General features: G+C 35.6%; 1 protein-coding gene across 5 annotated transcripts in view; it reads left to right on the forward strand.

Annotated features, from left to right (window-relative positions):
- The window catches only part of abr (ABR activator of RhoGEF and GTPase), a 321,977-nt gene that overhangs the window by 74,508 nt on the left and 221,658 nt on the right, over window positions 1–25,811 (forward strand). For all 5 annotated transcript variants that reach the window (XR_007930235.1, XM_051893761.1, XM_051893759.1 and 2 more), the window contains exon 2: window positions 16,868–17,046. Coding sequence is in view for 4 of the 5 variants with exons in the window: in XM_051893761.1 (XP_051749721.1) it covers window positions 16,868–17,046 (179 nt within the window). In the remaining variant the exon portion in view is untranslated. The remainder of the gene's footprint in view (window positions 1–16,867; window positions 17,047–25,811) is intronic.

Here is a 25,811-nt window from a genome sequence, read left to right on the forward strand (position 1 = left end):
GTGTTTCTAATTAGGAATTAATCTTTGGTTATGTATTAATTTAGATCTTTGATTATTCTGATTATCTTATATTTTCAATTATTCGTTCATTAGGGACTTGGTATCGCACAGGAAGTTACATCGGCCGATTATGTACTTCTCACGATCACAAATACGCCAGTTCTGATTCTTAGACAGAGTATGCAGAGTAAATATCTACCTTTAAGTCGGTTGCACTCTGCTCACTCGTAACAAAAAGCTGTCAGAGAGAAAGATGTTGCTGCTGATTACTCTGTAGAAAATAGATGTCTGTTCTACTAAACAGCCTCTGGCTGCTCATATGAGATGCTTCCAAGAATTCCAATTTAATGCTGAGATGGTGACACTGATTGGAATTTTCTCTGCCTCTACAGCTGTGAAAATGTGTTGTGTCAGGAGTGTGTGTGTCTTTTGGCCAATGGAACTGAGCATTCTCAATACAGTGTTTGTACTGATTACTAAAGTCGTAAATGTAATATTGATATTTGTGCTCTGTATGGTGAGGTGTGTGTGTGTGTGTGTGTGTGTGTGTGTGTGTGTGTGTGTGTGTGTGTGCTATGGTTTCATCTTTACAGAAAAGAACAGATGGCAAAACTGTCTGTCATAAGCCCAGCACCCCTCTTTTTTCTTTCAACCCTTACTCTCGTTTTGTTCCTCTTTTCATAGGCAAGCATCACTATTAAGGGTTTTCATACTAAGCGTTATGGATTTTAACAAATTTTTTCTTGCAGTGTTGTGCTATGGACAGAGAGTTTTATTATCTGTTTTTTTGTTTTTGTTTTTTAGTAAAGATTAACACATATAACACACATACACTTAAATCACCATGCAGAGTTTTGTTTTGCTCTAAGTGATTGGATTTGAGATTTTCGTCTGGTGTAAAATGTAAAGATCTAGTTTTTATCTTCACTCTATCATCTTCATACTGTTGTCCCTTCTTTTTCACATCATCCCTCTCTTTTTCTTACCTCCTACTCATTCTTTTCCTAATGACATCCCCAATGAGACACTGTGATCCCTCTTGTGCCCTCAGTAACCCCTCACCAGATGAGACTCTCTGACTTACACAAATACACACACACACACACACACACACACACACACACTGATACTAGTCTTGCCTTTTTCCACAGGGCTCAAGAAACGCAGAAAGACAGAGCGAATGAGAGAGGGTTGCCAAAGCTTATGTAATCCTACTGAACAGTTGCATACAAGTGCTGAGGAAGGACATTGTACTCTCATTTTTCTCCTTCTGAATATAATTTCAAATTTAATATCAAAGTACTTTATTGACTTTTTTTTTTTTTTTGCATACAAAATAACAGGGATAGAAGTATCAGCTGTCAGAAAACAAAACAAAACAACAGCTGCATCCCAATTCACATGCTACCCATTTTAAGTATTCAAAATAGAATTATTAGAATTATTAATTATTATCCCAAATTATGTCCCATAATATGTTAAAAAGAGTAGGCTATGGTCCAGATGGTCTATTATTTTTGGTGTAAATCAGAAGTGCAGATCCATGCACACCGTTTGGAGGATTCAAAACAAAAATGAAAAAGAACTGTTAAAATAAATCTACAAACATAGTTTACAAACTTCTTTCTTCAACACAGTAGGAAGAATTATAGCATGAATTAATGTGGAGTGTGTATGAGGATGTTAACTGTGACAAGATGATTGCTAAGGCCAGTTTACGGTGACAGGATGCACATAACTATGCGACATTGCAGTCCAATAAAAATGCACATATGATGTGGCATGCCCCAAAACTTGCATACTCTTCTGCTACACACTCGAAAGTATTTAAAAAAGAAGAAGGAAAAAAGAGATTTTTCGGCTAGGCTATAAGTAGGTGAATTGTGACAAAACAAAACACACACACACAAAATAAATGCTAAATAAAAATACAAAATAAAATAAAAATACAAATTGAAAACACATTATAATATTTAAGAGTACAATTAAATAAAACATTAAGTGAGACACAAGAGGGCTTGTTCAGAAGGGAGCTCTGCATAAGGAGATTGTGAATTAGTTCAGCATGAAGAGGAAAAAGTGTGATCTCAGATCCCCTCTGAATTGTTATGGGCTTTACAGCAGTGGGACTAATCATCACTCTGCACTCAGCAAATTAGATTACAGCAGTTCTTCAAACACAGCAAAGCCCTGCTTCTGAGATCCATCTATCTGCAGCTCTGTTTAACACGCACATGCACAATACAAACAGCAGGAGCCCAACAGTGTGTTGAAGGTTGTATAATATATTTTCTAAAAATGAATTATCTACGAAATGACTTTTAAGTTTTCCACTTTAACATGGGCGCTGTGTGTGTGTGTGTGTGTGTGTGTGTGTGTGTGTCTGTTCCTCATCAATCATCTTGTCTGAGCGGAGTCGACTAGGTCGACACACACGTGAGCCAGACGCAGATCTCCTCAGTCTCTCCATCACAGAGGAGTAATGTGCCACTGCTCAACATCAGGCTCTAGTTCAGGTTCAGATGTATAAGCCCTCAGAGGAAACAGAAAACACTTACTTTAAGATGTTTAAAGCTGATGTATGGCAGTTATTATGTTAAAATATTTTCTAATGTGCAGACGTCTTTCCTTTACTCTATTCACTGCAGTGTCTTCTTCATTTTTCATCTTTAAATATAGTATTACGTTCTACATTTTTGATGAAATTTTGCTCATGGAGATATTTGTCTCTCTCGCGCTGTCTCTTTCCCTTCCTCCAGAAGACATTTAGCAATTAGTCCTTCTGATTACATTAGCAATCATCTTCCTGTCATAATGTCTGTCTTCAGCAGATATGATGGGTGTAGAGATCATGTGTGTGCAGGATGGTAGTCAAAATGATTGAATTCATGACACTAGATTGGAATATGTATAGTCTTTTGGAACATTTATTGTTAAATGAGGGTGTGTTTGGATTCTGTAATTGCTTGAAAGTTAAGATCCTGGGAAAAGGGATTTTGCTATTAGCTAACATTGTTTAGGAGTTTTGATAGGTCTGCAAGATTTTGATACGCCATGAACATTTTTGGTCCTTTTATAGCAAAGAAAGACTAGATTAAATACACACTACCGTTTAAAAGTTTGGGTTCAGTAAGATTTTTTTTTTTTATAATTCTTACTTTTAATCAGCAAGGACATATTAAATTGATTAAAGTGTCAGGTCAAATTGATCATATTCTTAATAAATAAATAAATAACTATCTTACTGACCCCAAACATTTGAACAATAGTGCTTCTGATAATTTTCTCATGCCAGCTTTTACAAGTATATTGATTAGCCTCAACTATAACAGTCATGGACAAAAAACACAAAACCATGTCACTGGTTTACCACTGTCTATGAGATTTTATAGGAAATTCTTCATCTGTGCAATAATTTTAGTTCAACTTCTTGAACTACTTGTCTTTGACTACTAAATATGCAGTGCTGAAATGAGATTTTCAACTTTTTTCTTGACAGCTTTGGGGATGACCAGGTGCCTGTTGGTGAAAGATTTCTACTGGGGTCTATTCTATTTTAGGTGCTAGTGTGCTAGTTCAGCTCTGGTCTGGCTGGAGTCAGACTTTTGATTGTTGGCAAGTCTTGTGTACATTGTAGCCTATACTGCCCAAGGACTGTCCACTTAGACAGGAAGTGAATCTGAAATCCATACTATCACAGCAGACTGGGGTGCAACAAAGTGGTGTCTCATTCAGATGATGGCATAGCAGTCTTTCTGAATGTTGTATAGAGACAACAATAAACAAATTAAGACAAAATGCATTAGCCTTTCATCAGAAAGTAATACGTACTGGTGTTTTCATTGCCATTTCAGTGTTCAGTGTGTATCAGACTCTGTTTGAATGGATTTGTGGGTGTGCCATCTGATGCCAATTCTGTCCCAGTTTGTTGACAGTAATTTCAGAACATCATGCCTTTATCTTACTCATTTCTCCACAGAAAATCTTCTTTCTGCTTTTCATGAATTTGTACCTGAAACGTGTTAGTAGCAATCAAATGGTTACATTATAAGCATTTTTAAATCCACTTGCATGCCTATAACTAGAGCTTTCTTTTATATTCAGGAGCTTCTCATTCTCATTCAACCAGCGATTGCATTGAAGAATCTCAAGTTGTCATGGCAGACTAGGCACTCGCCATTGGGACAAGCTGTTGATTGACAGTGACAGGCCTAAAGGGTAGCTGGCTGTCTATCAGGAGGGATCCGTGTGCCTTTGTTTGTTCGTGCAGTGTGTGTTGGTGTAAATGAAATTGATGGGAGCTGACGAAGGAATACGGAAGTGTATGTACAAATACTGTGAGGTCATTAGAAGTTTTTCCATGTAATCATGAACATCATAACTACCAATAGATAGTGTGGAAAGGTTCTTCAATCCTTGTCCTTTATACTTTACAATAGTTCAATTGGTTAACATTAGTTAATGCATTTATGTATCAACTAACAATGAACAATACTTATACTGCATTTATTAATCTAGGTTAATGCCAATTTCTATATTTACTAATACATTTATTAACATGTCAATTTGTATAAATTAACATTTAATTAATGTTATGATGAACAAACATGAATAAACAATAAACAATAGCATAACAAATTAGCATTAACCTAGATCAATAAATGCTGTAAAATGGTTGTACATTCATTTGTTTCTAACACATGAGCTAATGTTAATGAACCTATTTTTTAAAGCATTTCTGAGAAAACAGTGGCAGTGGAAGAAGACAGTTTATGTCAATGTCCACTATAGGTCACTTGTGAATACACTTAATGTGTACTTGTGTTTTATGAATTGCATTCTAATACAAAAAGATTTGTTTTTTCGAAAGAATGTCATATTCAGGATGCATTAAATTTATGTCAAATGTGATACTTACATTTTAATACCATATATATTGATATCAAGCAGGATGGCTGATATAATGCTGATATAGGCCTACATGATATAACACTATTTGATTTAAAGGTAGTAAACAACACATGTATAACAAATTACACAATTAGAAATAAATAAACCACTTGAAAATGAATTTGGCTCAGTCAACTTAAAACTTTACACAACTTTAAACAACTTGTTAAAAATACAAATAAAAAAAGAAAGTAAACAGTGTATTTATATACTGTATTGTGTGGGGGGGAAAATACCTGAGAAAAGTGTCATTCTAGCATGTTTTGCTCGTGATGGAGTGATCTTGCAGTGGAGTGTTGTTGGAGCAAGACAAAATAATGACAGTCTAAAAAAAAAACTTAATGTTTTAAAGGACTGGAAAAAAAAAAAAAATCATTTTGATTCAGAAATCAGACTCGTTTAAAGAACCAACTTGAAAAAGTCACTTTGACATGTGAGCAAGTTTTAGCTAACACAAAAGCATTAAAACATTTCCTTGATTGTGGGAACCATTCATTTATAATGCATGGCCTCTTACGGCTTATTGCTTTAAAAGCAGATTATTTTGTGAGGTCTCTGAAAGAGAACAGTGTGACAGTAAGCAGATATGTGTGTTTAATTTCATTAATATCATGAAAGGCTCATGCATTAATCTTTGTTGATGTGGTGTGTTTTAACAGGGCTGTGCAGTGGTACGAAAGCTCTTTCATACACAAAGACTTGATTGCTGACCTTTCCAACCAGCTGTTATTATGGAAAGCAGGAAAGTAAAAAACCATTACAGGCTTTTTGGCGTTTACGCCTGATCACTTCTACTTGTCTGTTGGAAAATGGCTTAAAATCAAATTTTACAGTTACTCTTCAGACCACTCAAGAAACAGGAGCTGCACTCTACATTATTTCCAAGACATTACAGATGTTGCCTAGAAATCTGTGGATTTTTGTAGCACCTTTTACTTTTAGTGGACAGTTAAAACTAAAACAGTAGCATCCACAGAATAACAGCTACCAAGAACACCATAACAACTAAGTTTTTGCTGTGGTATTGAAATTTGCCACATACAGTACACGCTGTAAAGTTTCAAGAGTGACAACCACATTTACTGTAAATGAATCCCCTTAACTTTCGTTCCGTGTGTACACAGCATGATCTTGCGTACTTGGTAACCACTATTTTGCCCAAAGAAATATAGCGACAATAGACTCCTTATGTTGTGCAATTTTAACTAAAGTACTGGCGACGTAGGTGTTGTATATATGCTTTGAAGGCTGCTTCACAGAGCATGCTCTTACAGTGTTGCCATGTCCTCTTATTATAAGCGTTTTTGGGCTTGGCTCATAAAAGTGGTAAAGTTAATGGCTGACCTGAGTAGTGTTGTCAAAAGTACCAAACGCTATACCAAGTCGGTACTGAAATTTTAAAAATATGATGCTTTGAGCGCTGTTGAGTGGATTTGTAAACACCTCTGATTGGCCTTTGTGGTAAGGCGCTCATCAGATATGTCTGTGATTGGCTTCAATGATCAACGCTTCAAAAACTTAAACTTAACTTGCAAATAGACATCAGTGACGCTCTTCATGGAGAGCTTATACAGATACACATGGCAAACGCTCCCACTTTCAAAACGCTTTCAAATTCAAACACTTCCGTGTGCTTTTAAATGCTCTCGTGCTTTGATCATTGTAGCCAATTGCAAACATATCTGATGAGCGTATGAACACAAAGGCCAATCAGAGGTGTTTACGAATCCGCTCAACAACACTCAAAGCGTCACATTTTTAAAATTTCAGTACCGACTTGGTATCGCGGTCAGTACTTTTGACAACACTAGACCTGAGTGTGTACAGAACGGGATTAAGCAATAAAAGGTGAATTTAGCTGTGAAGATGGAACTTTGCAGCACCCCTCTTGGGTGTGGTAAGAGTCTGTGATGTAAAAATAAAGATGGCTCAGCTCGTAACTCCACTGCCGTGCAAAGTTGTTGTTTATTTCCAGTAAGGAGAAAATAAACAAATCCAGCAGTGCAAGTATATTTACAGTGAATACTATTTACAAAAACAAACAAAAAATACTGCCACCTTAAACAAAACAAAAATACACAATATAAACAATAAACAATAAACACAATATAATCAATAGATGCACATATATATTCACGTCATACAATAGTTTCATTGGTTTCTGGTCAAGTCAAGTCACCTTTATTTATATAGCGCTTTTTTACAATGCACATTGTGTCAAAGCAGCTTTACAGTGATAACTGGTATATAATTTTGGCTGCACAGCAGCTCTTAAAGAAAATGCTGTCAATGTAGGCAGATGCAAAGCACTGTTGAATATCAAATGTCAAATGTCAAGTGTCCCCAACTAAGCAAGCCAAAGGCGACAGCGGCAAGGAACCCAAACTCCAACAGGTGACATCAGGTGGCAAACAGGTGGCAAATAGGTGTTTAAATGGAGAAAAAAACCTTGGGAGAAACCAGGCTTAGTCGGGGGGCCAGTTCTCCTCTGGCAAACAGTGCTTTGTTACAATTCAGGTAGCTATCATAAGCCCGATAGGATCGCAACATTCAAAGTATTTATTCCAGTTCAATCCAGTTGAGGATCGTATTCATCACGCCGGTATGGATGGTTTGTTGAGGAACTGTGCCACTGACTGTCGTGTCGATGAGGCCTTCACAATGGATGATCTAGTTGACTCAATCTCTGCTGACACTTCAGGGGTGCGTTGTGGTCGTGTCAAGGCGTAGGTCCTCAATCTCACCTGGATACGGCCTGGATCCGGTTGACTACGGTAAACCTCGGGATAAACAGAAAGACTAATATTAGCGTAGATGCCATTCTTCTTCTGATGTAATGAGTACATCTGGTGTTATAGAAAGTGTTCCCGGTTCCGGCTGACCTAATTTATGCAACCTAATAATCCTTTAACGGATTTGAAAAAATAAATTGATAGTGTTTTATGTGTATGCCAGGTTAAAGAGATGCGTTTTTAGTCTAGATTTAAACTGACAGAGTGTGTCTGCTTCCCGAACAATGCTAGGAAGATTGTTCCAGAGTTTAGGTGCCAAATAGGAGAAGGATCTACCGCCTGCAGTTGATTTTGATATTCTAGGTATTATCAGCTGGCCTTAATTCTGAGATCGCAATAGACGTGAAGGACTATAATGCATTAAGAGCTCGCTCAGGTACTGGGGAGCTAAACCATTTAGTGCTTTGTAAGTAATTAGCAAGATTTTAAAATCTATACGATGTTTAACAGGAAGCCAATGCAGTGTTGACAGAACTGGGCTAATATAGTCATACTTCCTAGTTCTAGTAAGAACTCTAGCTGCTGCGTTTTGTACAAGCTGTAGTTTGTTTAACAGGCGAGCAGAACAACCACCCAGTAGAGCGTTACAGTAATCTAGCCTTGAGGTCATGAACGCATGAACTAACTGTTCTGCATTTGTCATTGAGAGCATATGTCGTAGTTTAGATATATTTTTAAGATGGAAGAATGCGGTTTTACAGATGCTAGAAACATGGCCTTCAAATGAAAAATTGGTATCAAAGAGCACACCCAGGTTCCTAAGTGACGACGAAGACTTAACAGAGCAGCCATCAAGTGTTAGACAGTATTCTAGGTTATTACGTGAAGAAGTTTTTGATCCAAAAATTATAATCTCTGTTTTTTCTGAATTTAGTAGTAGGAAATTACTGGTCATCCAATTTTTTATATCAGCTATGCATTCCGTTAATTTTGTGAATTGGTAAGTTTCGTCAGGGCGCGAAGAAATATAGAGCTGAGTATCATCAGCGTAACAGTGAAAACTAACGCCATGCTTCCTAATGATATCTCCCAAGGGTAGCATGTACAGAGTGAACAGCAACGGTCCAAGTACTGAGCCTTGCGGTACTCCATATTGAACTTGTGATCGATATGACATCTCTTCGTTTACTACTACAAACTGATAACGGTCAGATAAGTATGATTTGTACCATGACAGTGCAATTCCACTAATGCCGACATAATTTTCGAGTCTATTTAAAAGAATATTGTGATCAATAGTGTCAAATGCAGCACTAAGATCCAGTAACACTAACAGAGAGATGCAACCACGATCTGATGATAAGCGCAAATCATTAGTAACTCTAATGAGAGCAGTCTCAGTATTATGGTACGGTCTAAATCCTGACTGGAAATCCTCACAGATACTATTTCTTTCTAAAAAGGAACATAGTTGTGATGATACTGCCTTTTCTAGTATTTTTGACAGAAAAGTGAGATTTGAGATCAGCCTGTAATTGACTAATTCTCTAGGATCAAGTTGTGGTTTTTTAATAAGAGGTTTAATAATAGCCAGCTTAAAAGTTTTCGGTACATATCCTAGTGATAAAGATGAATTAACGATATTAAGTAGAGGATCTATGACCTCTGGAAGCATCTCTTTCAATAGCTTAGTCGGTATAGGGTCTAACATTCATGTTGTTGATTTTGATGATTTAACAAGTTTAGACAATTCATCCTCTCCTAAAGTAGTAAATGAATTGAATTTTTCCTCATGGACACTACAATGTACTGTCTGACGCGATACTGTAGTAGACGGTTGCATGGTTATAATTTTCTCTCTAATATTGTCAATCTTGCAAGTAAAGAAGTTCATAAAGTCATTACTCCTGTGCACTTTGGAAACATCAGAAGTTGAAGCTTTATTTCTTGTTAATTTAGCCACTGTATCAAATAAATACCTAGGGTTGTGCTTATTTTCTTCTAAAAGTTTTGAAAAATAGGCAGATCTAGCAGTTTTTAAGGCCTTTCTGTACTCAATCATTCTCTCTCTCCACGAAATGCGAAATACTTCTAGTTTTGTTTTCTTCCAGCTGCGCTCCATTTTTCTGACTGCTACCTTCAGGGCCTGAGTGTGCTCGTAGCACGGCATTGGATTAATTTCCTTAATCTTTTTTAAACGCAAAGGAGCAACTGAGTCTAATGTGCTGGAAAAGACAGAGGCAATAGTTTCTGTTGCAACATCGAGGTCTTCTAAGCTATCTGGTATGCTAAGGCGATGAAACTGATCAGGAAGATTATTTATAAAGCGATCTTTAGTGGTAGAAGTGATGGTTCTACCATATTTATGGCAGCGAGGCAATTTAGCAGCCTTGATTAAATGTAGTATACACAAGACTAGATAATGATCTGAGATGTCGTCACTCTGCTGCAGAATTTCAACAGCATCAATATCGATTCCATGTGACAATATTAGATCTAAAGTATGATTACGACAATGAGTGGGTCCTGACACGTGTTGTCTAACGCCAATAGAATTTAGAATGTCTGTAAATGCCAATCCTAATGCGTCTTTTTCATTATCTACATGGATATTAAAATCACCAACAACAAGGACTTTATCTGCAGCTAGTACTAACTCCGATAGAAAATCAGCAAATTCTTTGATAAAGCCTGTATGGTGCCCTGGTGGCCTGTATACAGTAGCCAGCACAAATGTCAACTTACATAATGTTACATAAAGTACCATCACTTCGAATAATAAGTGAAATACTTGAAAATTCATTTATAATACAGATAGCCAATAGTAGACAGTAGTATGTTTTAAAGGCTGCTGTCACTAAGACCTAATGGACGGAGACAATATGCTGTTACACATGCTGTTCACATTCACATAACCAACGCGAATATAGTTTTTCTCTCTCTAGGACATAGCTTACATTTTACCGTAATGTTCTTGCCTACCTGTGTCAAAAAACTGAAGAAATTGGATTATTTCCATTCTGCAAAACAGCCACTTGCTTCTGGTTGGCACCATGCCCGGGAAGCGTGGTAACGGCGCTATTAAGTATTACAACAAACAATGTTCGGGTTTGCTGCTACCTTCCCAGAAACCGCACATCACATAAAACAGGTAAGACAAACAAAAGAACCAGTAATATGTAAATGTATGCATGTGTGCAATCATGTGAGTTATGGCAGGGAGATGGATGGGTGGATGATTGCTATTGAGGGAAATTTGGAATGTAAGCAGGTGTATTGTGTGCAGTGTTGGGTAAGTTACTTCAAAAAAGTAATTAATTACTAATTACTAATTACATCATCAATGTTGTATTTAAAATACTTTTCTAATTACTCTGTCTGAAAAGTAATTTAATTACTCAATAAGTAACTTACAAATTACTTCTTAAAATCCCTTTAAACCTTGACCAGATAGACAATAGAAAGGAAACTCTTTTAATAATTTAGTCAAACATGGAATAGTTTAGCCTTTTATAGCTTTTAAAACATTTTAACTTTATTAAAACATATACTATAATACTTTTATTTACTTTTTAGTAACAAATAGGGATGTCACTATACCAAAAATCTAGTAGTCGGTACTGATACCACCAAAAGTGCACAATACTCGATACCACGGTAAAAATATATAAAAATACAAATAAAACAATGCATATATTTTTTCCAGGTAGGTCTAATAGTAGTAAGTAAAAATACCACAGAAATTGAATAATCAAATATAAAATAACTCTGCATAGTCATAACTGTATAAATTAAATATAGATTAATCCTTATTAAAGCTTTTCTATTGTTGTTTGATTATCATTTATAATACAGACAGCCAATAGTAGACAGTAGGATGTTTTAAAGGCTAAGACCTAATGGACGGAGACAATATGCTGTTACACATGCTGTTCACATTCACATAACCAACGCGAATATACGCCAAGATGGGCATTTTGACATAACTGTGTGTGTATTTGAATGTTTATGTGTAATAAACCGCGAAAATTTGACACTCGCGAGAGGAGGCTATGTGCGTGCACTTTGGTTGAGAGCGCACTGACTGAAGACCGTCTCTCAGAGAGCGCGCACGCAGTTTTTTCTCTCTAGGACATAGCTTACATTTTACCGTAATGTTCTTGCCTACCTGTGTCAAAAAACTGAAGAAATTGGATTATTTCCATTCTGCAAAACATCCACTTGCTTCTGCCGACATCTTCAGACAGCGACTACACAGCCAACTGGTTCGAAGTTGTGAACTCACGCGCAACTGCACTACAGCTAACGATTTTAAAGTGGCAGCATTCACTTTTACCTTTAGACGACAAATTTAGATTTTAAATTCAATATTGATTTAAACAGAACTGTTGAACTAATTTACAGTATGTAACGCAAGTACATTATAAGTAACTGTAATTAAATTACCTAAAACTGAACAGTTTTTCAGTGGATAAGTAATTTAATTACAGTAACGCGTTACACCCAACACTGATTGTGTGTGACCAGTGCCATTCAGCCCTCAGAGCTATAGGTCCCCACTTCACAGTGGCCAGTGGAGTTGAGAATTGTTAAATTCCACTGGTACCTAAAATTTTGGTATCGAAATAACCCTACTCATTAGAATTTACATGGGTCAAAAACAATGAAAACAATACAAAAAAATTCGTAGTGAAAAACATGTCTCTAATGTTTTCCTGGCTAATTTGCTGTCAGTAACTAAATATGAACCACTCTTCATATGTGTCTCGGCCTCTTGTTTACCTTGAATTGTATTTCCATATATTTGAATAAAACATTTTCAAAGGTTCCTACTTATTATATCCCCCATATGTGTGTGTGCATGTGTTGTTCCTCTGATACTATGAGGTCTGGTTGGTACTGTGTTCAGTGTACCATGTAAGGTTTAGGATAGCGTCCACATGGCTTTCTTCTTCGAGGCTGTATGTGTCTTGCGATCAATCATTTCACCCCACGGTAAGACAGATAAAGTGTGAATGTGACTGTGTGTGTGTGTTCAGTACTGTGTTTTTTACATGTCTGAATATGGGCAATTGCATCCATTTGACTCCATATAATAAGAATATTTACTTTTATAGACTCAGTGTCCCATGTTGTTTAGGTTAAATGCTTTAACTGTTTGCCCACACACTATGTGGGATCTTTGTAAATCTCTTTAAAACATCCCTCATACCATCAGATTTATATTGGATTTTTCTTCCCTATGGATTTGTACCTACAGAAACCAGCTGCTAAAATCCCATAATGCAGTCAGTATATGTATTGGTGTTTATTTATATCTAGAGGTATTTGTGCTTCTTTCTTTTGGGAACTATACCTAATATCAGAGGAATGCTGAGGCACACCACAAGGAAATTATTTAAAGTATATGTATGTATTTCTTTGTTTATTTAGTTATTTTTTAATTTGTTTTTATTTATTTATTTATTTCCCTTTCGAAAGGGAACTCGTTTTGTGTTTGCTTACGCTATGGGGAACGTCACACGTGACCCAGTGTCTGAAAGCCAGCTATCCAACAACTTTTTTTATTTTATTTTATTTTTAGAATTTGTATTAGTTTTTTTAAGAATTGTATTTTTTAGAATTTGCATTTATATTTATTTATTTATTTATTTATTTAATTTGTTTTTTATATTTATTTATTGCTTTTAGAATTTATTTATTCATGTTTATTTATTCATATTTATTATTCAATTTATTTATTTTAGGACGATTAACTTTTTTTTTTGCACCGTGACATCATTTTCATGACAGTTAACTCAATGATATCAGACATTTTACTTCTGAGATTTTTTTTTTCATTATTATCAATATTCTCCTACATTTTCATTATTGTTTTAAGTCAGTTTATTTTTATTTATTTATTTATTTTTTTTTTTTACTGTATTTCAGTTAATAAAAGCTGTAATAGAATTTTTTTTTTTTTTTTTTTTTTTTTTTTTTTTTTTCACATAAAGTAAAGGTAAATGCTGCCATTATGTATACTGAGAACAACAGGGAAAACTGTGCTTAATTGTCATGAAAATAATGTCACAATGGAAACTGTTAATGGTCCTAAAATAGACTTTATTTCCTTTAAGATATTTTTTTCTTTCTTCATTTTTAAATTTGTGGTGAAATATTAAACCTGGGGCATATTTTTTGCATATTTCATGAGATTCACCAGTACATGTTCCTGTAGCCTAACTGTAGCCTCAGTCTGTCCAAGGTCATGGGTTCAATTCCTAATATCAATGAAATGCCATAAGTATATTTGAGGATACCTAAAAATTAGTCAAACTATAGACCAATTTGGAGCAAATGTCACAGTTACGTCACTTGCAGCTGAGTGCGCATAGCGGTGGCAGAAAAATAGTGGTAACAAGTGGAGGAAAATGGGCCAAATCCACAGAATAAGAGAAAAAATGTTTGTTGTGCCTTTGGATGTCAGAATCGGAATGCAAAAAATATAGTCGATGAAGATGCCCTTTGAAGCTAAACGGAAATGTTTATGTTGCAAGTCACAGACTGGACTGATGAAACTTGCAATGATTTGTCTACTATTAAAGCATGAATTTGATGTAAACAGTATGTCTACATAATATTCACATATGCAGTTCATAAGGGACACACATACATAGCAGTTACAGCATGAAATAATATTTAAACATTTTACATAAATTTATTTAGGTAAATTTTAAACACAGCCTATAACATTTTTTTTTCACAATTCTGACTTTTTTTTCTTGGGTTCGCATGTTTAAATCTCCCAGTTCTGACTTTATAACTCGCAATTGTAAGTTTATATCACAATTCTGAGGGGAAAACAGTCAGAGTTGTGGGATATAAACTTGCAATTCTGAGGAAAAAAAGACAGAATAACGAGTATATCTCACAATTCTGTTTTTCCTTCTAAGAACTGAAATAAACTCAAAATTAACTATTTTTATTCTTTTATTCCATGGCTTCCATAGACTGCTAGTGCCGAACTGATAATTTTCTGCCACCATGTAGGCTTCACCCACAAAAACGTCATTGCTGTTTGCAAACACAAAATAGGTCTATATAAAATATGAAGCAAGCAAGATGGCGGTAACATTGGGGCTGCGAGTGCACATCACACAAGATGATGTGTAGCAGCAGTGAATAGTGAAGTGATTGGCTGTGGACAGCGCAGGTCATTTTGACCCCGTGTGAATGTGCTGTAGGCAGAGAGGATGTGAGAGCCTGTTGACCCACATTCAACCCATTTCCTGCTCAGCATTTAAACAGAGCAGTTATTTCCTCTTACGACCAGCCCCTCTATTAATGTCTAAAACATGCTTACACGCATAGACAAACCAATTAGAATATATATCCAACTAAAGCTTTGTTTTTTATAGTATTAACATAAAAAAGACGAGTTGAAATAAATAAAGCAAACATTAATGTTACGATGCCTTATGGTATTTGCTTTGTTACTTCCCTGAGTTATTGAAAGACAGACAGTGTCATTTTGATATGACACACAATGACCAAATTGAGTTACAACTGGTCTGTTTCTCGGTTGGTTGTGATTGGTCATCACAGTAACAACCTTAGGGAATGCCATGGTGACGGACGGGCTGGCCCTGCCCCTCGTGGTTGAGTTGTCAAGCAGGTTTTTGTTTATGTGCCAGTCTCTGGCCATGTGGGAGTGTGTCTTTACACAAAAACACTGCATTTTCCATTTTAATGAAGACAAGTCTCCTGTGAATACTGCTGAACTCATAAACACTTTAACAGGAGATTTTTGGTCCTCTATATGGCCCCCTTTGTGTTCTGTAAATTCAGTTTAAGAGGGAATGTTTTGGGATATTTTCAATGTAGTTTCTGTGAAATGCTAGATAGATAGATGTTTTAGCATTTTGTTAGGTGTTACTAGCATTTTTAGCATGAAGAGAGCATATTTTAATATATTGCTAGCATGTTTTACCATACAGTGATACAGTATTACTAGGCGTCGTTAGCATGTTTTATCATGTAGTATGTAGATTTGTCACTATCACTTATGTCACCTCATGTTGCAAACTTGCAATAAAAATAAATGATATCCAGGTTTTGTTGTTGTTGTTATTGCTTCAAAACACTGTTAGCTTGAAAGCTCCTTAACAATCGAAGGCTAGCAGGGTTTAAATGCAGTATTATAAACGGTGTGGTAATGTCATATGTTTTAAATGTAATTTAAATGCATTTCCCATTCAAGTTAGAATAACTTGGTACTGTTAATTCTGTTGTGAAGTTACAATTTTAGTCTAACATTTTGTAAAATGATAATTTAATTGTGTCAACCAAATAATCAAAAAAGGTGTGCATTAGTTAGCCGTTCAAAATTGGGATCTTTGATATTGGCAGAGCTTTGATAAATCACTTTCCCACCCACTGCATGATCAGCCACAGCAGCCTGTGTAATGGTGCATTACAACATCTGAAAAATTCCCACTCATTTCCCACTAACTCCTTCCCATCTTGTTCTACAGAGCCTGTCAGTTGTACCCAGAAAACACTCTCCATGTTCTGCACAGACAACTAATTGCCCCATTTGTGAATTGATTTTCCCAATCATGTAAACAGTGGCACTTTCAACATCGGTAATGTTTGTTTGAGCAGCCCAACATGGTGACATTAACCAGTGGTGTGAGATTGAGGCGGGACTAACCTGTTTTCCGACAATGGAAACCTTGTTGTCAAACAATCATTATTATTTTTGCAGTTCCGATTGGTGCCACTAGCGAAGCAGAAATCACGCTTGACCTTTAAAGTTGGCATGAAATGAATTTTCTAAATGCATGTTATAGATCTTATTGTAAACAATTCATCCGTGCACGTTTCATGTTTTAAAAAATGTTTTGACCACGTAATGTTTTATCAAAATGGCATAACTGGACCTACCGGTAAAACGACAGAATGGAGATATATGCAGGACATCTCCAATCATTTAGCCCACTTAAACTCTGCCCTTGCAAACTCAGTGTTGATCTGCCTCCACTTTTGAGTGCAACGTCCACGTCAAAATCCAATCAACAACTGTTGCATAGAACCAAGTCCCCTCCCTACATCTTGGATGTCTGTTCCAATGCGGAAGAAAGATAGTAGATAGTAGTTGTTGTAGCAGCTCTACTTTACACCTCTTCTGTTTTTCCCCACAGACTTTAACTACAACACTGATGGCTATGAAGGAGATACTGCAGAAGACAGGAAGTCTCAGGATGGTTCAGAGACCATGCCCTTCATAGACGAGTCGCCCACCATGTCCCCTCACCTCTGCGCACGGGGACAGGATGGAGAGGCCGTCTCACCCATGCCACCTGATGGGCTACTGCCTGGGGTATGACTGTATGTTTGACAGTATGTGTGTGTGTGTGTGTTTAGGATTAGAAGAAACAGCCATTAAACAGTCAGTTAAAAATATGCTGCTAACACACTGCCAAAAACCTCTTTGGCGTCTTAAGCTGGCTTACTGGTGTTATTGTAAACATACTTAATGCTAGTTAGTGAAATGTATAAATAGAAATTTCTATTCATATATTGGATTAAACACATTCCGCTATTTAAATCTGTCTTTCCAACACACTCTCATGGTAGTTCATAACTATTTTACATTTTGGATTGTGCGATCTCATTCATGCATTTCCATACGATCTGCTTACACTCCAGTAACGGTTATATTTAGGGGTGGACCTTCATGCTTACAAAATTCATATGAAATCCTTATGTAATCGCCACTTCATAAAACATTTATGTTTCCAGTGAGATCGGTTTGGTCTGTTTATATGTGCAGAGGAGCTTTGTATGTGTTCGTGTTCAGCTGTAATGACTGCAGTTTTTATTAATGCTCTTAATGTGAGTTCATCCAAAAATGTACACTACCATTCAAAAGTTTGAGGTCTGTAAGGTTTTTAAAAAAAAAAAAAAAAAAAAATTATGTTTTTGAAGGAAGACTGCTATGGTGATCAAGGCTGTGTTTATTTGATCAAAAATACAAGGTATCCGCGGGGCATTAAAAAGCATTAAAAGTCATTAAATGGATTTTGCGAAAATTAAGGCCTTAAATGGCATTAAAAAGCATTAAATTTTATTTCTACAGGCATTAATTTTTTTTAGATAGTTTTGAAGAAAAATAATACTACCAGTTTATTTTGAATAAATAATTAATAACTTTGATTTGCTGTTGCAAAATATGTACATTGGTGTGATACCTCTCTGGTTCAGCAGCGCATTCAGTTGAGGATGTGCGCTCTGTCAGAGAACAAATAAAATAGATACTATTGCTTCTAACCTGAGTGATCATTTTACGTGTACATATAGCCAAAATCACAGCAAATGTCTTTATCTTATGTGTATGGTGATTTTTGTCAGACAACGTCTCGATTATAAATCAGGATTTTAGTGCTTGTGTAACATGTCAGGGCTCGACATAAACGCTTGTCCATTAGTCCGGGATAGGTGTATTTTTTTGAAGGGGCAAATGAAAGAGAATTTTACTTTCCCGGCTAGGCAAGGACCTGATTAAAACATCAATACCAAAACAACAACAAAAAAAAAAACAACAACTTGGGAATCACCAAAACGCCAGAATGACTGATTTTACTACATTTAGTGTAAGTGGCGATCTATAGTGGATAATAATAATCTGTATAATGTACTGACGGTAACAAGGTTGCGCTGTTGAGGCTCGCGCACCATCTCGAGGAGAAATGGAAACATGAGCGAAGCACACACAAAAAAAAACTCAGTGAAACATACTGCGGTAAATATTAAAAATGTGTAGTTTTTTTATAACTTGATACTGGTAAGCAAAATCACACGACCAAGAATGCTGTTTTCCTAAATAGGCTACCATCACGATTAAAAACGTGACACTGATTTCATACAACAGTTCAATTAACAAGTAGTTAATATTAAGTCACTTACATTTTAGAAGGAACATTGACTGTTTTTGTTCTATTTTAGCAGCAAAAATAATTTCAAACATCACAGCAGAACCAAAGCGCAACACTCAGCCTTGTTTTCTTTACTGAATGATCCAGCGTTTTGAACGAATCGGTTGAGTCAAAGATTAAATGACCCATTCATAAACAATTGCCTCATTCTCGATTGAATCAGACATTGGAATGAATCGTTTGAATGAATGACTCAATGACTCACTCATTAAGACAGTTACTTGCTGCCACCTACTGGTGGTTTAGTTTCATTTTTAAAAGTATAATTTCCCCCCCAACATTTCTTATTTGTATTTTCAAAAAATATTTAACACAATCCCATAACATTATTTAATGCAGTTGTCATCTATCACAAATATGCAGATTTACACAATTATGTCAAAGCTGCAATATTCTGAAAGGATATTGCTTCAGAACAAATTTATATTTACACACAAAAAAAAACAAAAATCCTATTTTTTTTCCGGACAAGCAACTGTTTTACTTGTACAAGTGAATGACCGATTTACGCAGTCACCATTTCATATTGTCTGACAAGAAAAACAGAAAAATATATAGATGAAACAATTTTATTGGGAATTTGGCTGTATTAAAATATATAATGTGAGCAAAAGGGTAGCAGCAGAGAAGCAAACAAATGTTGGGCTTACACTTGGCAGAATGCGAATACAACAACATGATGAATATTCTAATTGCCGTATGTCGTCATCTATCGACATTTAGGGACATATATATATGGCATTAAAAATTTAAAAATTGGCATTAAAAAGCATTAAATTAGATTTGATGAAACCTGTAGAAACCCTGAAAATAAAGGAAATAATATTGTGATATTGTGAAATATTATTCAATTTTTTTTTTTTTTTTTTTTTTTTTTTTTATATTTTAAAATGTAACTTATTCCTTTGATGCCAAAGCTGAATTTTCAGCATCCATTACTCCAGTCTTCAGTGTCACATGATCCTTCAGAAATCATTCTCATACTGTATGCTGGTTTGGTGCTCAAAAACATTTCTTAATATTATCCATGTTGAAAAGTTGATGTTAACATTGCGGAGAAATATAATGTAGCAATTCAGTAGCAATTCACCTGCGCATTAAATGGTTTTAACGCACACCTTACAGCCAACATAAATACTGAATAAAAGTTCTAATTTCTTTAAAAAAAAAAAAAAACCTTACTGACTGCACACTTTTGAATGTTAGTGTAAATTCTGTTATCATTTAGTCATCATTATTTTATTAAAAAGAGAGACTATTTTATTAAAAAGAGAGACTCACAATATCTTTTTTTTTGTGTGTGTTCGACGGAAGAAAGAAAGTCATACGGGTTTGGAATGAGGATAACTAAATGATTATAGGATGTTCATTTTGGGTGAACTATCGCTTTAAGACTGTTGAAGTGTATGTAGTGTTTATGAGATGACATCATACACAGAGGATATGAAGATTTTAAAAACACAATTTTTAGGTTTAGCTTTATAGCAGTGCACAGACATGCTGTATAAATGTTTGGGATCTGTTGTTGTATCTGCAATATATTCTGTTAAGATTTTAATGGCTGTTACAGAGAGCAGCGTTATACTCTTCACATTTAATAGCACTGATCCTGCACAAAACATGAGATTTAGGTGGGCTAAAAAAGTCTGAGCAACTTCACTGTCTTTTTACCAGCCTTTGTTGTAAATGTCACAAAAAGCTAATTTTTCAATAATAAAATGTAAAATTAAAATAAATAATTTTAAAATAAAAAATCCAAATAAAACACGAAAAAAAGACAAAATATTTTATTCATTTGTGTAACATAAGAGAACCATTGAAATGCTAATGTTTTATTTAATTATTAAAATATTAATTTAAAATCTCAGGGGGTACTTCATGTAAATATTTTATGTCAAAGGGGTTTGGCTGACAAAAAAAGTTTAGATAATAAAGATAAAAAAAACAACACAAAAACAAACCGGTGTCTCTTACACAGTGATAACACAAACACTATTTCTAATCTAAGGATTAAATATTCAAATAGTTTTCAATCAGATGGACATGGAATGGTTATTTCTATGAATTCATCTTTCTGTAATGATGAATCTATTTGGCCATTTATAATGTGCAGTTCAGGGATTAAACTGACACTGAGGTGTATGTGAAAGTGACACGTGAAGGCCAAGTATGGTAACCCATACTCAGAATTTGTCCTCTGCATTTAACCCACCCAACTTAGTGCACACACATTAGGAGCAGAGTAGTAGTGAGTAGTAGTAGTAGTAGTAGTGAGTAGTGAGTAGTGAACACACTCAGCAAACAGCCGGAGCTGTGGCACCCGGGGAGCGATTGGGGGTTCGGTGCCTTGCTCAAGAGCACCTCAGTCATTTCCTGCCGGTGCTGGAATCGAACCAGCAACCTTTGGGTTACCAGTCGGACTCACTAACCATTAGGCTACGATTTGTTACATGTATTTATGCCCATTATAAACAAGCATGACTATTCTCATTTTATGACAGGTAATTAGTGTCAAAGTGTTTAAATTGAGAGTGATGTGTGTGACCAGGCTCAAGCTTTTACAACAGCATCTCCATCTGGTGGTAGAGCAGATGAAGTGCTGCCTTATAGTGTTTGTGCCTTTATAGTTCTGCTCCATTACTGAAGAAATATAGGCTGTGAAACCTGATATAGGAAAATCACATATTTAAAGGTTTATTTTACATTACAATAAAACAAATTTTATTGCATAATGAAAACATTTATAAAATAAAATATATAATATATAATAAATAATACATAAATTAAATAATTTTGATATTAATACAATTCCTGACACAATTCATGACACATTTCTTTGCTCAGTTTCATATTTTGCACGTAGCCTCTCATGGAATAATGGAGACCTCTATTACAAAATATATTAAGTATAAATGCTTGATTAATCCAAATTGTCATTTGTTTTGTTTTTGTTGCAACAAAAGTTTTACAAAGATATAGCAATTGTAACTAAAAGGAAGAGGCTTCAGTTTAACACCTTAGAGGAAAAACATTTTTTATTATCAAGGTCTTCCTTTTTTTCTCTAAATGTGAAGTGATTGGACTGGCCATTCCCTATTTGATATACCCCATAAACAATGCCTGTTTAAGCCAGTTTATCATTTCAGCTAGTGTATCTCTCTTCCCTATAGCCTTAAATTTACTCTAGCATGTCTCAGTAACTGCATGTATATATGATATAGAAAACAAAGCAGTCACCTGCCCCTGTGAGCTTGACTGCAGGTGAAGTCAAGCATGGAGAAGGACATAAGCAATTTGCTTATTATAAACGTGCTGTGTGTTTTCTCTGCCTCCTCTCTCGCTTTCATTAGAGCCTCTCAGAGGGTCTGATCGTGTGGGCAGTGTTGTGAGGAGCTCTGAGAACCTTATATAACCACTGTACAAAGACTCACACCATATATTGCCTCTTCTGACATCATCAGAAGCCTGTTTCTACAGACTTGCCTCACCACATCAAATGAATGAGAGATGAACTAGTGTACCATTCATTTATATCAGTTCCCATTGATGGTAATGTTGTGTCAACCAGTGTATAGAAGTTCTGTGAGAAAAAGAGAAGCCGAAGTATTATGCCATCATTTGCCATCTTGCTTGGTTTTAGTTCCTCTTTTGAGCACTAGATGGACATCATCAGGAATTCCTCACTGACTTCAGTTCAAAGATTACCATGAATTTTTCAAATGTAATTCCATGATGATGATTATAATGATCATGCAGTGTTAACTGCATTTGTCAGGAAGGTTGATAAATAGCTTGACATCTGTGTGTTGAATGAGTGTCAAGTCACTTTTATTTTATATAGCGCTTTTTACAATGCAGATTATGTCAAAGCAGCTTTACCGTGATAACAGGAAAATAATTTAGAAAATGGTGTCATTGTCCAGCTTAAGTAAGTTCAGTATTGATTAATTTCCGTTGTATGGGTGGACAAATTTCAGTCAACCACACTTTGACCTCACTCTACTCAAACACTCACTTGCAAAATGTGTGTGCACTGCAGGCAGTCACTCCTAATAGAGTATCACTCTATAAGAGTTTCAACTTGATTAAACGAACAAACCTATAATTCAGTCTCCCCTTTAAAACAGCACATGCAGAAGTGTTGATGACATTAATGTGAATTGAGTGTATTTCATTGATGCGTTAAGTGTTATTACTGGGAGTACAGGAGAGCTTTATATGTGTTAAATGAAAATAGTTCCAAGCAAAGCAGAAAAGTTGCATCTCCCAGCAACAGTGTTTCATTCTTGAATGATTCACTGTTTTTGAACGAATCAGGTGAGTCAATTATTCAATGACCCATTTGTAAAGTGAGAGGACACTTGCTTCTTTTATGAATGAATTAGCCGGTTTGAGCGAATCAGTTGAATTAATGATTCTATGAATCACTTCTTATGACTCGCCGCCACCCACTAGTGGTTTTTGCTTCAAATATAATAGTATAATTTCTTTTTTCCCAACATTTCATATTACTATATTTAAAATGTTATATTCAGAACATTAATCTCATAACATTATTTACAGTAGGCAATTGTAATTGCAGTTAACGGAATATGATAAATGGTAATCTTGATTTTGTTGATACCGATTTCATAGTGTACAGTGTTAAATAGTGTAAATTTCAACTTGATTAAACAAACAACTCTATAATTCCGTCTCCCCTTAAAACAGCACATGCGGAAGTGTTCATGACATTAATGTAAATTAAGTGTATATCATTGATGTGTGTAGAGTTATTACTGGGAGTACATAAGAGCTTTATATCTGTTAAAGGAGGAGTTGTGGACCTTGTCTGATCCAGGAAACCCCCTAAAATAAAATGCCAGAATTGTCTTGGTACCACACTATAATAACTTTCATTAATAACTTTAACAACCATTATAAACTACCTTTGCCATATCCTAGATTTATCGTGCCACTGTATAGTTCGATAGAGAGACAAAAATATGAACTAAAAATTATTTTCATTTTGTTCTATAAAAATATGGTTCTGTTCATAAGTTTACATACCCCTTGCCAAATCTGTAAAAAATAATATAATGTTATATAATTAGTATTTCTGTTGTCTTTAATGTAACTGATTATTATACATCAATAAATGTAAGTGTTTAGCTAGCAAGCAGTCGACTCACTTAGATTCATTGGTTGTGTCCCAAGTGATGTATACATGACTAATATATATGCACTTAAACTATACACTATGCATTCTACCGTCTAATGTATGAATTTTAGATAGCCACATAAGGAAACTTGCAACCGTTAAGTGCATGAAGTGTCCAACATTCCACAGTTTGTTTTTTTGCAGTTATATAAGTGCATCATCCTTGTATTTAAAGTACACTTCTTCTTGTTGGAATTTTTTCTATTTATTTTACAAAATGGAATAGAATAAGTTTACAAGCATGCAAAGTGGAACACACTTATGGCTCTTTCCACCGAGTGGTATAGTGCAGTTTGATTTGGGACGGTAAACCCTGATCCAGCTTGCGTTTCCACTGCCAACAGTACCTTTACTTGGTGTATGCCGGAAAGTAGCGATCAACGTCATTCTCGCGCGAAGAAGAAAGTGCCACAGTAAACAACAATGGAGGACATAGAGCAGATCTTGGGTGCGTCGTAATCAGCTCCGTAGCTCCCGAGCTCGTGAATCAGTATATCATGTACATGAATTTGGGCACTGGTAAGGACAGTAAAGGATGCTGGTTCACTTCACATCGGGACACTCATGACTCTATTTCCAGCAATGTGACAACGTCCTCATTGTACAACATCATTACTGGTGTTTATGAACAACAGCAGAGCTGATATTTTCTGACATTACTTGTAATTTTATTTAAAGTACATTATGATAAATTATTTGCTTGGTACATATACGTGCAACATTTCAGCCGTAAATAAATGATAAATGTTAGCTAGATTATGTTAGCGATGTATGTTTATGCTGAAATATAATAAAATAATGGTTTGTAAATGGTCTGTCAACCAATCATCGTTCTGCAGTGAGTCTAGCTCCACCCTTTAGGTAGTGGACTACTGTGCTAGGTACCCCAACAGAAGGGTCCCAAAAAAGTGGTACGGTACGTTTCAGTATTTTGGTACCATTCACAACTTCTGACAATCGAAACAGAAATAATTGTGTACCGTATTGTACTGTACTGTACCGTACCGCTCGGTGGAAACAAGCCATTATTAGCTAAAATTAGCAGTTAATTTGAAAAAAATTGAGGTTGTTGATTTGTGCTATTACACTGCTTTTCCACCGCCGAGCCAAACCGTTCTCGTTGCTTAACCATTCCATTCCGTTCCAGTCCAACTCAGCCAGTATGGATATAGTTTCTTTTTCCACTGTGGGGCTGATAACAGTGCTCTGTGGAATGTAATAAAAATAAGTCAGTCATTGCCTTGGTGACACAAGAATTAACAGATGATATGAGATGTAAATAGCGACTGCATTATGGAGGATGATCAGATATTTCTTTTAATTTTTTTTATTAATCTGTGTTAACTTCAATCAAATAACGCAGAGAAACTGGTAGCCAGGCAACAGACAAGAGACCAATCCTGAGTGATTTCGGCCGAGAACGGTTTGTAACCATGCCGTGCCATACCAAGCTCAAGTGGAAATATAACTGGAACCATTCCTTACCATTCTTAAACTAAATTAAAAATTAAACCACTATTAAAATATTTCAACACAGCCAGCCTAAATTATGCAATAGAACTCCATTAAAGGATTAGTTCACTTTGAAATGAAAATTAGCCCAACCTTTACTCACCCTCAAGCCATCCTAGGTGTATATGACTTTCTTTTTTCTGATGAACATAATTGCAGAAATATGAATAAATATCTTAACGCATCCGAGATTTATAATGGCAGTGATAGTGAGTATGAGCTGAACAAAGTGCTTCCTTCCACATCCATCCATCATGAATATATGCTCCACACAGCTCCGGAGTGTTAATGAAGGCCTTCTGAAGTGAAACGATGTGTTTGTGTAAAATAAATATTCATATTTAACCAGTTATGAAGTCAAATATCAAGCTTCCGCCAGATCGCCTTCCGTATACAAGTTATGAAGAAAGTGTAAACTGCCGTCGTGTCAATTACACT

Source organism: Ctenopharyngodon idella, chromosome 5 (assembly GCF_019924925.1).
Source record: "Ctenopharyngodon idella isolate HZGC_01 chromosome 5, HZGC01, whole genome shotgun sequence".
NCBI lineage: Eukaryota > Metazoa > Chordata > Actinopteri > Cypriniformes > Xenocyprididae > Ctenopharyngodon > Ctenopharyngodon idella.